At 32.7% G+C, this 14,063-nt stretch overlaps 1 protein-coding gene across 2 annotated transcripts in view; it reads left to right on the top strand.

Moving 5' to 3' along the window:
• Positions 1–13,688, top strand: part of LOC139512031 (putative DBH-like monooxygenase protein 2) — a 63,821-nt gene extending 50,133 nt beyond the window's left edge. The window contains exons 5-9 of one of the 2 annotated variants that reach the window (XM_071299343.1): positions 386–565; positions 7,626–7,798; positions 9,201–9,444; positions 11,681–11,777; positions 12,313–13,688. In XM_071299343.1, coding sequence (XP_071155444.1) covers positions 386–565; positions 7,626–7,798; positions 9,201–9,444; positions 11,681–11,777; positions 12,313–12,901 — 1,283 coding nt within the window. In that variant the 3' untranslated portion in view covers positions 12,902–13,688. The remainder of the gene's footprint in view (positions 1–385; positions 566–7,625; positions 7,799–9,200; positions 9,445–11,680; positions 11,778–12,312) is intronic. The other variant, XM_071299342.1, reaches the window with a different exon arrangement.
• The last annotated feature ends 375 nt before the right edge of the window (positions 13,689–14,063 follow it).

The following is a 14,063-nucleotide window of genomic DNA, read 5'->3' on the forward strand; positions in this document are numbered from 1 at the left end:
TGTAAAAGTAAAAAAAAGAGACAAAGGCTATAGAAACTTGGCTAGGCTAACGAACCCCTGATACTGTTGACATTTGACAGATTTAAGTAATTTGTATTGATATATAAACTTAACGGTACAGGCACCCAAATACAAAGTCAATATATGTATCATGTAATAACAGTGGTCGTAACATAAACGCCAATCATGATAAAGCCGCGAGTGTTTAACGTTTTAAATAACTAAGAGATCATTTTGAAAAAGAAATAGAAAAAAAAGTATATGACGATTTTTGACTTTTTTAATTACTTGATGATGTGAAGTAAAAGTTACTTTGACAGTAAGATGATACTTTGTGTCTAATTTCTCTAATCCAGAAATTTAGTTCGTACGATTGTGTTTTCAGAGACATTAAATAGAACCATTCGCTTCCCTGAGACAGCAGTGCCAGCTGAAGAAACAACGTATTCCTGTATGATCTTCAATCTTCCTTCGGACCAAGATTATCATCTGATGGCATATGAACCTTACATAGATAATGAGATGGTCATGCATCATATAATAATTTACGGATGTGATCCGAATGGTAGGTACAATGTGACAACAACACAAATATCATGCGACCTAATCGTTTTCTGGATTTACTGTCGTTACAAATGTTCAATGCCGAAAATTTAGAAATCAAGGATGTATATAAATGTAGTTATAAGTCTCAACATGACTTATAACATTTCACTAAAACAAATACAATTGACAAATAGATCTTTTATTTAAATATATAACAAAATGGTCTCATATGGTTCGTTTTGTACTCAGCATGTTTAAACATGTGAAAAAAGTGCAAAGTTGTTAAATTTTACATCACCTTCGTTTTACACCCTCACTAGTACTAGTGTACCAATGATTTAACTCACTCAGGCAAAGTTGACGCTATGTGAATTAGGCCGTGTTCACACCAAAAGCCATGTACAGTAAACATGTTTACATTTAGTTTACCGTAATGCACACTGGTTTCACATTACATTTGTTCACATCCATACACCTTGTTTAGCTACCTGTACATACGATTTGTTCACACTTGTAAACTATGTGTCATTTAAATGTTCATTACGTAGAACTGAATGCAAATTTTTCGAACAGTTTTTCTTGCAGTTTGGGAACACCCGTTTGACTTTAAAAAGAGGGGGGTTCCTTGCTAAATATTGTGATCCCCAATTTGATAAAAAAAAAATATTCCGGTGATACAGATGATAAAAGAGTAATCGGAAGCGAGAGCTTCACCCATACATTATAGTGTTAAATATTGTAAAATAAATAAAATGTGATTGCTAGCATCGAAAAAACGGAATAAAAACGTTTGCACGAGAAAAAAATCTAACTCAAACCCCTTTTTCAATCAGGTGGTTGCTCCTTTATTACAGCCATTTTGAGATATTAGGGATCACTACATTTTTATCTTTTCTGTTTGTATCAAATGGTATTTCTTCTCCAAGGAGTATTTGGTAAAGGAATAGGGTAACATTTTTCTTTATTTTAAGTGTTATTTAACACACTGTGTCTAAACCACACCGGCAAAATTTGCTCGGACTCGATGCTATCTAACATCCGGCACAATGACGGAACACCAATAGACAAAAGAAAGGTAGGGTTCTCCTTATTGTTTTATTCTTTTTATGATATCGAAGAATATATATACATATACAACTATTTTCTATTGTGAGATGCAATATTTTCTACAACCGTTCTCTATTAACGTAGAAATAAGTCAAAATGCATGTCAAAATGACGAATTGAGTGAACCTTGCCTCGAAATTGTTTAATTGCTCGTTAAATTGTTCAAATTGTACGGAAAGAAAGTTACGAAAAGATAGATATTGACACGGAGATTGCAAATTTAGTTATTATGAGCATCTCAATAATTGTAACTCTGTGTATGGAACGAAAGAAATGGGTCATGTCAAAATCGAACTGGCCGGTTTCGTCAATGTATACAAACCGGTTTCGTCATAGATTTCAAAATGCATAACCCGGTTTGGTCAAATAAAAAAAATCATAATAGCATTACATTAGAATTGATTATTTAACTTCAGCGTTCAAAAGGAGTTTTGTGGGTCGTTCGAAAACAAGATCGTTCACCGGACAGCGGCTTATTATTTATATGAGTCTCAGATTCAAATAAATAATAGGCAAATTCATACTCTTATAGCCGACACATATATTTTAATTTTACTTTGCATTCCGAAATTTTTTAACAGCATATTGAGATTAAAGCTCTGAGTCTCTAAATATGTTTTTTCTATATGAGTTATGGGAAAATATGTTGAACAATTTTAAACTTGAAATTAAAGTTTACGGTCTTAAAAATCGAAACACACAATTGATATGTGATTTTCTCGCACAGAAGAATGGACACCTTTATAAGTAATCTAATCATTCCATGTATGTAATCTTTTCTACCATCGTTAAAAATAAATCTTCTTAAGGATAAACGTTGATAATAAGACAAATGTATATGCATGCATAATCGACATAGAAAATGAATGTCGGATTACAACTACCATGCATTAAAATAAAATTTATTTATCACTATACTGCTATGTACAAATTAGTATAATAGTCTCAGGTCATCGATACAATTCAATAATAATTATTTTGTTAACATTATTAAAAAAACCGAGTCTGCACTGTCGCCATTGTGTTATGATGATCGTACACTGATGTTGATCAATATATTTTGAAAATATATACGGACAGATGAATTCAGTTTATTTCAAAGTGGGCGTATTTCGAACAACTTTTACATACCGCCGAGCGTAGCGAGTCGAACAATATTTTGATTATTTTTTGCTTTACAAAATCTTTAAATAAGGAATCAATAAAGTTTTGGCAACCAAAGGTGGGGTCGGGGCGTGCAACATATACGTCATCTAGATTCGCCACTTATCTTATAAAGTGTATACCCAAGGATTTGTATAGTTATACAAATCCTTAGTATACCGAATTAAAAAACTGTAAGTAATGAGAAAACAGGGACACCCGGGAAATCGGATTATGTCAGTTGGATTATGTTTCTCATAATAAATGCCGAATATCAAGTTCTTTTTATCGATTTCTATACATTTTTTTTCTCAAATATATATAAAAATTATATAGGAAAATGATAAGGCAGACAAATATACAAATAAATCGACTTGGCCGATATCCTAATAAAAATTATTGACCTTTAATTACGATTTTTTTCTCCATTTCTTCGCGTTTTTACACGCCCGTCCCAATTTTGACAGGCCGTATTATTGTATACACCCGTCTAACCGTCCGTCCTTCCATCCATCCGTTCCTCCATCTATCAATCATTTTGTCCGTCCGTCCGTCTATCTATCCGTCTGTCCACCATAAACATGTCGCACCGTAACTTCAGGACAGTTTATCTTATTTTCTTAAAATTTAACATGATCTGTAAAACTTTTAGTGAGAATCAAATTAAATCTTTTTGAGTTACAGAACATGTAAGTGAAACAGAAATGTTTTTTTTTTAACATGTCGCGCCATATCTCAAAAACGAAGTATTATAACTGCATCAAACTGTATACACTTCTTAGTTATATAAATACTATAAATTTCTGTTTACTTTTTGGTGATGTTTAAAATTTTGGTTTAGAGGGATTGATTTTTTTTGGGTAAAACAAAAACAAAAAAAGGGGGGGGGGGCATTTAAACATGAAAAACTCATACAAATTCCAAGCGACAACAACCATACCATAGAGCAGAAAACAGCCGAAGGCCACAATGGGTCTTCAATGAAGCGAGAAAATCCCGCATCCGGTGGTGTCCTTTAGTTGGCCCCTTAATAAATATGTATAATAGTTCAGTGATAGTGGATTTCATAGAAAACTGCCAATACATGTATATTCATCATATTTAATGGATAATTTTAACTATGATACAAGTTTTGGCACAAATCGCGAATTTACTATAAAGGCTCTGTCATAGGACGAGTTAAGGTTTATTCATCATTTTTTATTATTTGTACTTTTGTTGTACTGTTTGTGTCAGCGACAAAACTTTGACTCAGTCCATTTCCCGAGTCACAGGCTTGTTATTCCATGGTTGTCTTTGGTTGCTTTATACCATATGTGTTTTGAACATAAAATAGGCAGGTAGTTTTTTTGTTTGAATGGTTTACATTTATAAGTTAGGGCCCTGTTATAGCTTGCTTTCATGCGGTTTGTGCGTTTTTCTCATTGTTTAAGGCATACGGTGACCTAAACTTGATTAATTCAACATCATTTTTGTGTCTAAAAGAAAGTTGTCTCGTTGTCAATGTGTATGGGATAAGTGGTTACCGTCACTTCTTCTAAATAAGACCTAGATATAGATGACGGTCATGTTTTGCAAACCAACTTTTATTCACATTGAAAATACAATACTGTCAGATATTGTTTTCGAAAGTTATCTTGAAGTTTCAATTGAATTCGAACTGTAAAAAAGATGAATTTGAAATGTAAAAAAAAAATAATTTGAACTGTAAAAATAATGTGAAAAACATGCCTACCAGAAACGGGGAGAAAGTTACAAATCTCATTGCTATGTTATGAATGCTTAAGTGTGAAAACTTGCTTTAGTGCGCAAGGAACACAGTATATATAGTACCAGAAAATCTGGCAGGACTGCATGCATGATAAATTAACTTGTGCAGAACTATAGTCGGTTTGGGACTGTTCGTCAATGATTGAATGCATAGTGTATATAATTTAGTATAGTAAATTACAATTATGGCACAATCAAAACACATACTTTTATTTTTCATCTTTACATACTACTATTATAAACAAAGAAAATATAATAATGTTACAAAATAATTAGATACCAGTGTTTGCTATTGAGTATTTATATTCCATTTAAAATTAGTTTGAAGTTAAGTGAAATAAGGGATACGACTTTCATTAGGAAAATGTGTATTATCATAATTAACCATGTCCAAAAGTGCTTGTTTAAAATAGATTTTAACACGCCAAGTTTACCTTACAATAAATATATATTTAAATTCTCGAAATACAATGTTCAGATCCGTGCCAAAGTTGCTTTTCATAAATTGTTTGTTAAAAAAACCAACCAAACCGGGTGATATATATAGACGAAACCGGGTGATTGTGTAGTAACAACATTGACGAAACCGGTTTATTTTAATTTGACATGACCCTTTTCTTTCGTTCCATACACAGAGATACAATTAATGAGATGCTCATAATAACTTAATTTGCAACCTCCGTGTCAATATCTATCTTCCCGTACCTTTCTTTCCGTACAATGTGAACAATTTAACGAGAAATTAAACAATTTCGAGGCAAGGTTCACTCAATTTGTCATTTTGACATGCATTTTGACTTATTTCTCCGTTAATAGAGAACGGTTGTAGAAAATATTGCATCTCACAATAGAAAATAGTTGTATATGTATATATATTCTTCGATATCATGAAAAGAATAAAACAATAAGGAGAAACCTACCTTTCTTTTGTCTATTGGTGTTCCGTCATTGTGCCGGATGTTAGATAGCATCGAGTCCGAGCAAATTTTGCCGGTGTGGTTTAGACACAGTGTAACAGATCTGAGATACTAGACAAACATATCATTTACCTCACACTTTTTTTAGTCATACATTACTGCGTGAATCGTTGTTTGAGTAAAGACCAGTGGCGAATATTTATGTGTACGTCAAGTCGATTTGGGAAGACCTTTCCAAATGAATTAGGTAGCAATTATTTATTTCGTTTTTTCTGGGAAAGGGGAAAAAGGGTGGGGGGAGGGGGGGGGGGGGCGTGGGCTATATATATTTTTTCAGGACAAATTTTGGTGAAAAGTCGAAATCAATTTTATATTTAGTGGCAGCTGAGGGTGAAACAAACATTTTTTTTAGGGCCAAAAACGGGAAACATTTTTTTTTCCAAATAAAATCCATAGCCCACCACCCCAACCCCCTGCCTTTATGTTTTATACTCATCTAAAATACCCCCCCTCCCCCCCGAAAATCAATTGGTTGCTGCCTAATGGGTTCTGCAATGATGCTGCTTTGTGAGTCTTGATCAGGGGTTAATAAAGTACGTTAAATTTTTTTAAACAAAAAACCTGTAAAATTTAGACAACAATTTCTGTAAAGAACTATACTAATAATTATCAAAAATATCAATTTTACTCAAAAATAGTTTTCTCCTTAAATATATACACGGTAAAAACTAATGTCCAAATGCCTAGTTTTGTGTACACTTAACCTACACAAGGCTTACATTGACTATCGACTGTGTGTAGATAAAACATGATTTAAACTACATGTAAACATTGAGTTTTATCAATGGGAACGCAATTGTGTTTAGTTTACGTGTGAGTTACACTAACACAACACCGATTGTAGGTCAATGTGAACACGCCCTTAGTAATTAGTGTCACATTTTGTATTGCACCAGTGTTCTATAGGGCTCCATAACTATTTTAGCATGACATGCTGAACCTTATTTCTTTTAAACTGACAGTGTCTTAAATTTTCTTTTTAATTAAGGATAATGTACCCTTGTGTTGCTTCAATGCTAAACATATGAAAATTTTATAGAAAATCCACAGCCTTTATCCTTGTTCTATCATATTTGGCAATTTGATGACCTATTGATGTAGGATTATTGCATGCAGTGCTAGCATTGATTTCCTCAAAACAAGTTTATTAATGTAGTTATTGGTTAGAACAAATAAAAATATGGACCAAATCAAGTACACCTTTTAGGGCGCGCTCGACTTTAGTGACTCATCACGAGGTATTTTGGAATTTACAGGTTGTTTAGAACTTTTTTCAAAAAATAAACACTAGCACATCATAGAAAAGCAAGTAAGTAATCTATGTTTCAAATTTTATAACAAAAATATCTGTATTAAAGGCTGTGGATTTTCTATAAAAATCATGATTTATTTGCCACAAAGTACTCTATTTCTATTAAATGCAATGCAACAGTAAATATTAATGCTTTGCATCAAGTTTCCCCCTAGTATATGTTCAAAATGGCCTGTCTGTATTATTTATTATATCTGTAGTTTTGATACAATTGATGTTTGAAAAATTCGTACAAAAATGGCTACAGAAGGGTACATAAACCTTAAGATAACAGCTGACACTGACATCACTTTTTTTGTATAAAGATTCTACAACTGCATCGAGTGTGATATGATATTTATCCACTGGAGACATTTTGCCGAGCGTTTTAAATATTTAAAATTTAACTTTAAAGAGTGGATAAATAAAGTATAACAGGAGACTTGGTGGTTGTATCTGTTTCTCTAATGATTTTCAACCAATATGCAGACCAATTCAATACTTTTTTTCAAATGTGGCGCAGTCGCAATTTTTCGTGCCGTCACAAAAAAAAATTCAGAGGAAAGCAATAAAATTCGACGTCATAATCGAATTTTGACCAATGAAGAACTGAGATTAAACGATCCACACGTTCATTAAATAAAGATAATCAACATGTCAGGAAAGGGATAAATCATACAAGAAGTATGGTTACTAAATGAATTTTGAAAATGTTAATTGCTATCAAGATAAAATAACTTTCATCTGAAATTCTAAAGAAATTAAACAAATAAATGTTTATACTTATACAGAGGACCCAGTGCCAGACGAACAACTTAACACAGTTACCAAATGTGGCATGAGTGCAGCTAGTAACTGTAATCAAATGATCGGATTATGGGCAGTTGGATTTCCTGGATATTGTATAGATGGACCAATGGGATTCCGTATTGGTCAAGGTGGATTCAAACAGGCCGCATTAGAGGTTTATAGTAAAACAATCTTGACAATAGTACTTCACAAAAATATTCTATATACTTTCACTGTTAGTTCCTTTGACATTGTAGACATTCTTCATAAGCTTTGGTATTTGCATCAGGCCTTCAGACTCATATACTCAGATTCACATTGCGATAAGACGTGACACGGTACTTGTCTATCCCAAATTCATGGATTTGGTTTTGATGTTATGTTTGTTATTCTCGTGGGATTTTGTCTTATGCTTGGTCCGTTTCTATGTGTGTTACATTTCAGTGTTGTGAAGTTGTTCTCCTCTTATATTTAATGCGTTTCCCTCGGTTTTAATTTGTTACCCCGATTTTGTTTGTTGTCCATGGATTTATGAGTTTTGAACAGCGGTATACTACTGTTGCCTTATTTTATACAACCCATTTCATCTCATTTTGAAATTTTCTGTGAACAAACATAAATAGATAGTAAAATTCAACACCCAGACCATAACGATTGTTTTGTTTTTTGTTTCAAAGGTGTCAATGTGAGTCAAATTTATATTTAATTTAAATTCCTTATTAAGTTAAACCCATGTTTAAATAATTTGTTATTTGGAATTTGATTTTGATAGACAATTGTGGAAATATGAAAAGGTATAAAAATAAGACGTTTATGCCCATCAACAAGTCATTTTTTAAAGAGAAATGGCGAAATATATTTTACGCAAGGCTACGCCAAGTAAATTATCATTTTAATACAAAATATTTTTTTTTTCAATTTCATTGAAATGCTAATTACAAATAATCCGAAACTAAATAAGTCATTAATTAAGGTCAAAATATGTCCGATCTACTTATTTTTGGACAAGAAAAGTCAATACGGTCGTTTAAATGTCAATTACGTCTACCTCATAAAAATTGTGTTAGACACTATAGAAGTTTATCAAAGAACAATTTGGAAAAAAGACAGACAATTCGACCAAACACCAATAATGGTCGACAAACACAAAATACCAAAATACCTAACAAAAATATGGGGTTTAATTCACGTGTTTAACGAAAAATATAATTATTTTGAATAATATTATTTATCAGTAAATTTGATCAGTTGATATATTAAGTAAAATCCCGATTCATGACCACTATACAGCTGTTGTTTGTTTATGTATTTCATTTCGTTTTCCCTCACTTTTGTTTACATAGATTAGTCCGTTAGTTTCCTCGTTTGAATTGTTTCCCATTGTCATTTCGGGGCCTGTTATGTGTGACTTTGTTGTAAAGGTAAAGTCGTACATTTGTTTATTTCTGTGTCATTTTATACTTTTGTGGAGAGTGGTCTCATTGGCAATCATACTACTTTTTCTTTAACATGTTAAAAACAAACAAAGAAAAAAAAAAATTCATTGGTTTTTAAAATATAATTTTGTCATTTCATAGTTTCACTGGAACAATCCACAGTTAGAATCCAACTGGAAAGATTCCTCGGGAGTCACTCTTTATTATACTCCAAAACTTCGAGCAAATGATGCTGGTATTATGTCGACTGGTCAGATGAACCTTGAAATTCCACCTGGACAACAGAGTTACACAGTAGTTGGGAAATGCCATTCAGAATGTTCGAGGAAATTAATACAAGCACCAATTAACATATTTTGGGCTACAAACCATATGCATTATTTAGGTAACTCTTTACTATTATTAGAAATTATGTATTACAATACGCTTTTGTTTCTCATTTCAATAACGATGTCAATACTATTCGAATTTGCATTTCAAAACGTAATGGATGAATTTAGTTATTCCAAATTAAAACTGTTAATTAAAATGGCGAATTTGGCATATGAATGAGTTAAACACACTTTTTTTATTCCTTGTAGTTCCTTGAATTCATTAATCAAACTAGCCCCTAAGTTCTAGTGATTTTGTTATTATTGAAACTATCGAGATAAACTTATCTGTAATTTAAAACCAAACTTATTTTACTGTTATATACATTTATACTGCACTTGTTCTATTTTAGCAGTCAAATTGCGTTGACTGTATATTACCATGTCATATACAAATCACTGACCCGATATCAATATTCTTCATGAATATTAAAATAAAAGTTGCCGAAATTATATTTAATTATTCATACGACCTTTTCAATCTTTTCTTGTTTCAAATGTATACAACGATGCGTGTAACGAGTCAAACTTGTTTTCTTTAAACAGATTTAAAAAAAATGGTTTTAATTGTTAATATTCTTTGTTTTCAACCTATAAACCTATAGATATTTTAGTCCATTTTAAACAAATTCGTTCACCATCGATTGCGGGTTTCAACAGGGAATGTACATTTAATCGTGTTGAATATTTCGCCGACTGCATAATATGAGGCCTTATCAAAGTTGGATTTTCTCCAATATTTAAATCAAATAAACAACATGAACATACCAAACAACAACTGAAAATGTTTAAATTTATTTAGATTGCAGTTTAAAGATTATTATAGTGCATGGACTTGACATATCAACGATATAAGGATTCGGCCCGAAACGGGGAAAAACTCGACAGAGCCTCGCATTTTCCAGTTTCTAAGCCCCATCCTTATATCGTTGATTTGTCAAGTCAATTCATCATTATTGTCTTTATAAGTACAGTATTCAAATTCATGGTTCGTCAATCTGTCGAGACAAGTATCTATTTTTGAATGAACAAGGAAGCGTTTTCTCAGCACTGTAATCACGTCTTTATACTAATTCCATTTTATGTTCGATTTACTTTAGTCTCAGAAATATTTTGATTTATTAGTTTTCATTTGCTTTGAAATAGGTGTCAGTAACTGCGCAAACTCTCATATCTGTACTTCGGGTATTTATTTGAAGGAAAACAAGTAAAAAAATACCACGCTCTGTCTCTTATTTTTACTTGTTTTATACGACCGTCTTAAACGCGACGAATTACATATTACTGTTGGCTGTCAGTTTCGACGACCCTTAAATTGTCTTCAACACTTTTGACATGAACACAAAACATTTTCACCAATTGTCTTAAAATGTTACATTTCATAAATACAGAACTAGGTGAATGGCGAGGCTCTTTGTTTTGCTTTGAAACGATAAAATTAATGATTTCGTTACACCTTGCTACGCCCCCTTGGTGATATCTGACTGGGAACTGTGTGAATGGAAAGGCCCTTTTTTTTTTATTTGAAACGATATAAAAATGTCGTTACACCTGGTTACGCCCCTTGGTGATATCTGACTGGGAACTGCGTGAATGGCAAGGTTCTTTGTTTTGCGTTGAAACGACGTAATGATGTTGTCACACTTGGTTACGCCCCTTGTTGATATTTGACACGGAACTGTGTGAATGACAAGGCTCTTTGTTTGGCTTTAAAACGATGTAATGATGTCGTTACACCTGCTTAAGGCCCTTGGTGATATCTGACTGGGAACTATATGAATGGCAAGGTTCTTTGTTTTGCGTTCAAACGATGTAATGATGTTGTTACACCTGGTTATGCCCCATGGTGATATTTGACTGGGAACTGTGTGAATGTCAAGGTTCTTTGTTTTGCGTTCAAACGATGTAATGATGTTACACCTGGTTATGCCCCTTGGTGATATTTGACTGGGAACTATGTGAATGGCAAGGCTCTTTGTTGTGCTTTGAAACAATGTAATGATGTCGTTACACCTGGTTACGCCCCTTCGTTTTTGATGCGTTTTGTTATTTGATTTTGCCATGTGATTATGGACTTTCCGAATTATTTTTCCTCTAAGTTCAGTATTTTTATGATTTTATTTTTTATCTGACAGGAGGCAATGTTCATGTATAGCAATACCAAATAGTCATATACACTAGTGTTTGAAACCGAAATAGTAACTAAGAGTTGACAAATGAATTGATTATTTTGTTGTTAAAATATTTCAGGACATGAAATGAATATTAAGGTATACAGAGACGGCGTTTATTACACAGACCTCACAAATGATGTTATCTACAACTATGACAGTCCTGTAGAGAAAAAGTGAGTGTACAAATCAAGTGCGTTGTAGCTATAAAATCTTTAAAAACTGAGTTATAACATATGTTATTGTTCTTGCTTTTTTTTTCTCTATATAAATAATAGAAACTTGGCGACGTATTTCAAAATAAGTTTCTTTCAGTGGGGACTTAATATGGAAGAGTAATGGCGCCTAACATTTTTTCTCCTATCTTTGCGTTATAATAAAATCCTATGCGTTATAACGTAAAGATAGAGGGAAAAATATATGGCGCTAATACGCTTCCGTACGTTAAAGGGCAATTGCCCTGTTAACTTATTCGTTCATTCATCTCATTGTCAATCTAACAGTTTTGTGACGATCTTGAACAGAACAACTTTAAATTTTATCATTAGCTTGACACTGACAGTGAATTGTTTGGCCTTTTTCGGATCTGATAGAAACCTGCTTCTCATTTAATTTGCAATAGTAATATTATGTTTCGTATTAATCCAGTTCTACTAAACAGAACGTCTTCTTATTTATAATATATGATAATCGTCATTAAATATGTTATAGGTACTCAACTGCTGTTCAAGTGCGACCTGGAGATGAAATTGTAACAACATGCAAATTTAAATCACTTTCGAGGCCAACAACAACGTTTTATGGTGATGCTACAAGTGACGAGATGTGTTTCGGATTCCTGGCTTTTTACCCTGCTGCAAACATGCCATTCTCTACGTGTACAGCATGGAAAGATATCTCAGTATGTGAATTGTGGGTTCAACAAGAATATAACGATTGCAAATGGGTTGATTTTATGTTTCGAAATGTAAATGAAACAAAGCGTGTGAGAGATGAAGTAATGGCAAATTGTAAACCGTTCGGGAATTGTCTTTCTGAATGCAAAGCTACACTTCAGATCCTTTTTGCAGAACATCCATGCATGAAAGGCGATGTATACGAATTGATAAAAGACCAGTCTCTTAGATTGGACAATAAGGAAATGCAGGCATTCATTGTAGCAGTTGATTCATGTAAAGCTGAAATGGCTGCTGATGTGTACCTTCAAAATCTTACAAATGACAATACTAATGGATCTGACCGCTTGGAAGGGATAAGTGTACTACTGGTATCTCTGATTATGTATATGATAATAAAATAAGTAGACTTTGAGCCCCGTTACACTATACCAAGACCATGAAAATCATACTACGATTAATAAAAAGATAAGATGGTAGTGAGATCGTGGTAAGGTCGGCTTGAATATTAAAATTTCAAAGTTTTCATGTTCATACCAAGACTTAGTTATGATTCTAATAAGATCTTTCTAAGATATGATCGTGACACATTCTAGTTACGATCTTATCGCGCTCTTGTTTCATGTGATAAGACCATACATCTACTCCTTCGATCCCTGTACTCTTCTACCATTACCTAACCTATCGCATTAAGGTCTCAATAGGGGTTGACTACGATCGAACCACAAGTCACTGGCATTGTGCTCTATGATATGGCTTCAACAAATACATTCTTCTGATCTTTCATATTTATTCAAACTGTACGATATACTTGTAATTAGGCTGATAGGTATTACCATACGGTACCATGTCAACTGCAATGATTATACTAACACATTGTATCTAGGGTATACCATATATTGGACTAACCGATGAACTAAAAATCATACAAACTAACAAAGGAATAAAAATTGAAAAGCTGAGACCACTTCATTACTCCCCTTTTCATAAAAAAAGAACCATCTCAAGAGCATAGAATTATTTTATCACTTAGATGCTCTTGCATTGCAAGCAAGCTAACTCCTATCTTAGAATCTACACTTCTTTCATTTTTTTTTTTATATATTTTATGAATCTTACTTGCATATGTTGCACATTCTTATGTTTATACTTTATGCACATTTCAAGAATCTGAATAAATGATTTACATTACATTTTTCACTTTTTCATCATAGTAAATAAAAGTAAACAAGTGAAGGTCGGTGGAATGCATGTTCGTTAGAGATATGTTCCTGTTATTAATTCACCTAAACATGCTTTTCAAATATAGAAGGAATATTATGGCCAATATATGTTTGTGAGAATCAAATTTATGGCAATTATTGTTAGTTTCCTCATCATTGGCGGATACGATATCAAATTATAACATTTGTCACCAATGACTTGAATCTCAAGTTATCAAATAATAGCACAGTTATTCGACATAGATATTGCTAAATTAATGTCAATAGTTACAATGCATTAGAAATCTACGACTTTTGAAAAAAAATCTATATGTTTTCAAATTTAAAGAAAAATAATCCTATA

Source organism: Mytilus edulis, chromosome 2, assembly GCF_963676685.1.
Source record: "Mytilus edulis chromosome 2, xbMytEdul2.2, whole genome shotgun sequence".
NCBI lineage: Eukaryota > Metazoa > Mollusca > Bivalvia > Mytilida > Mytilidae > Mytilus > Mytilus edulis.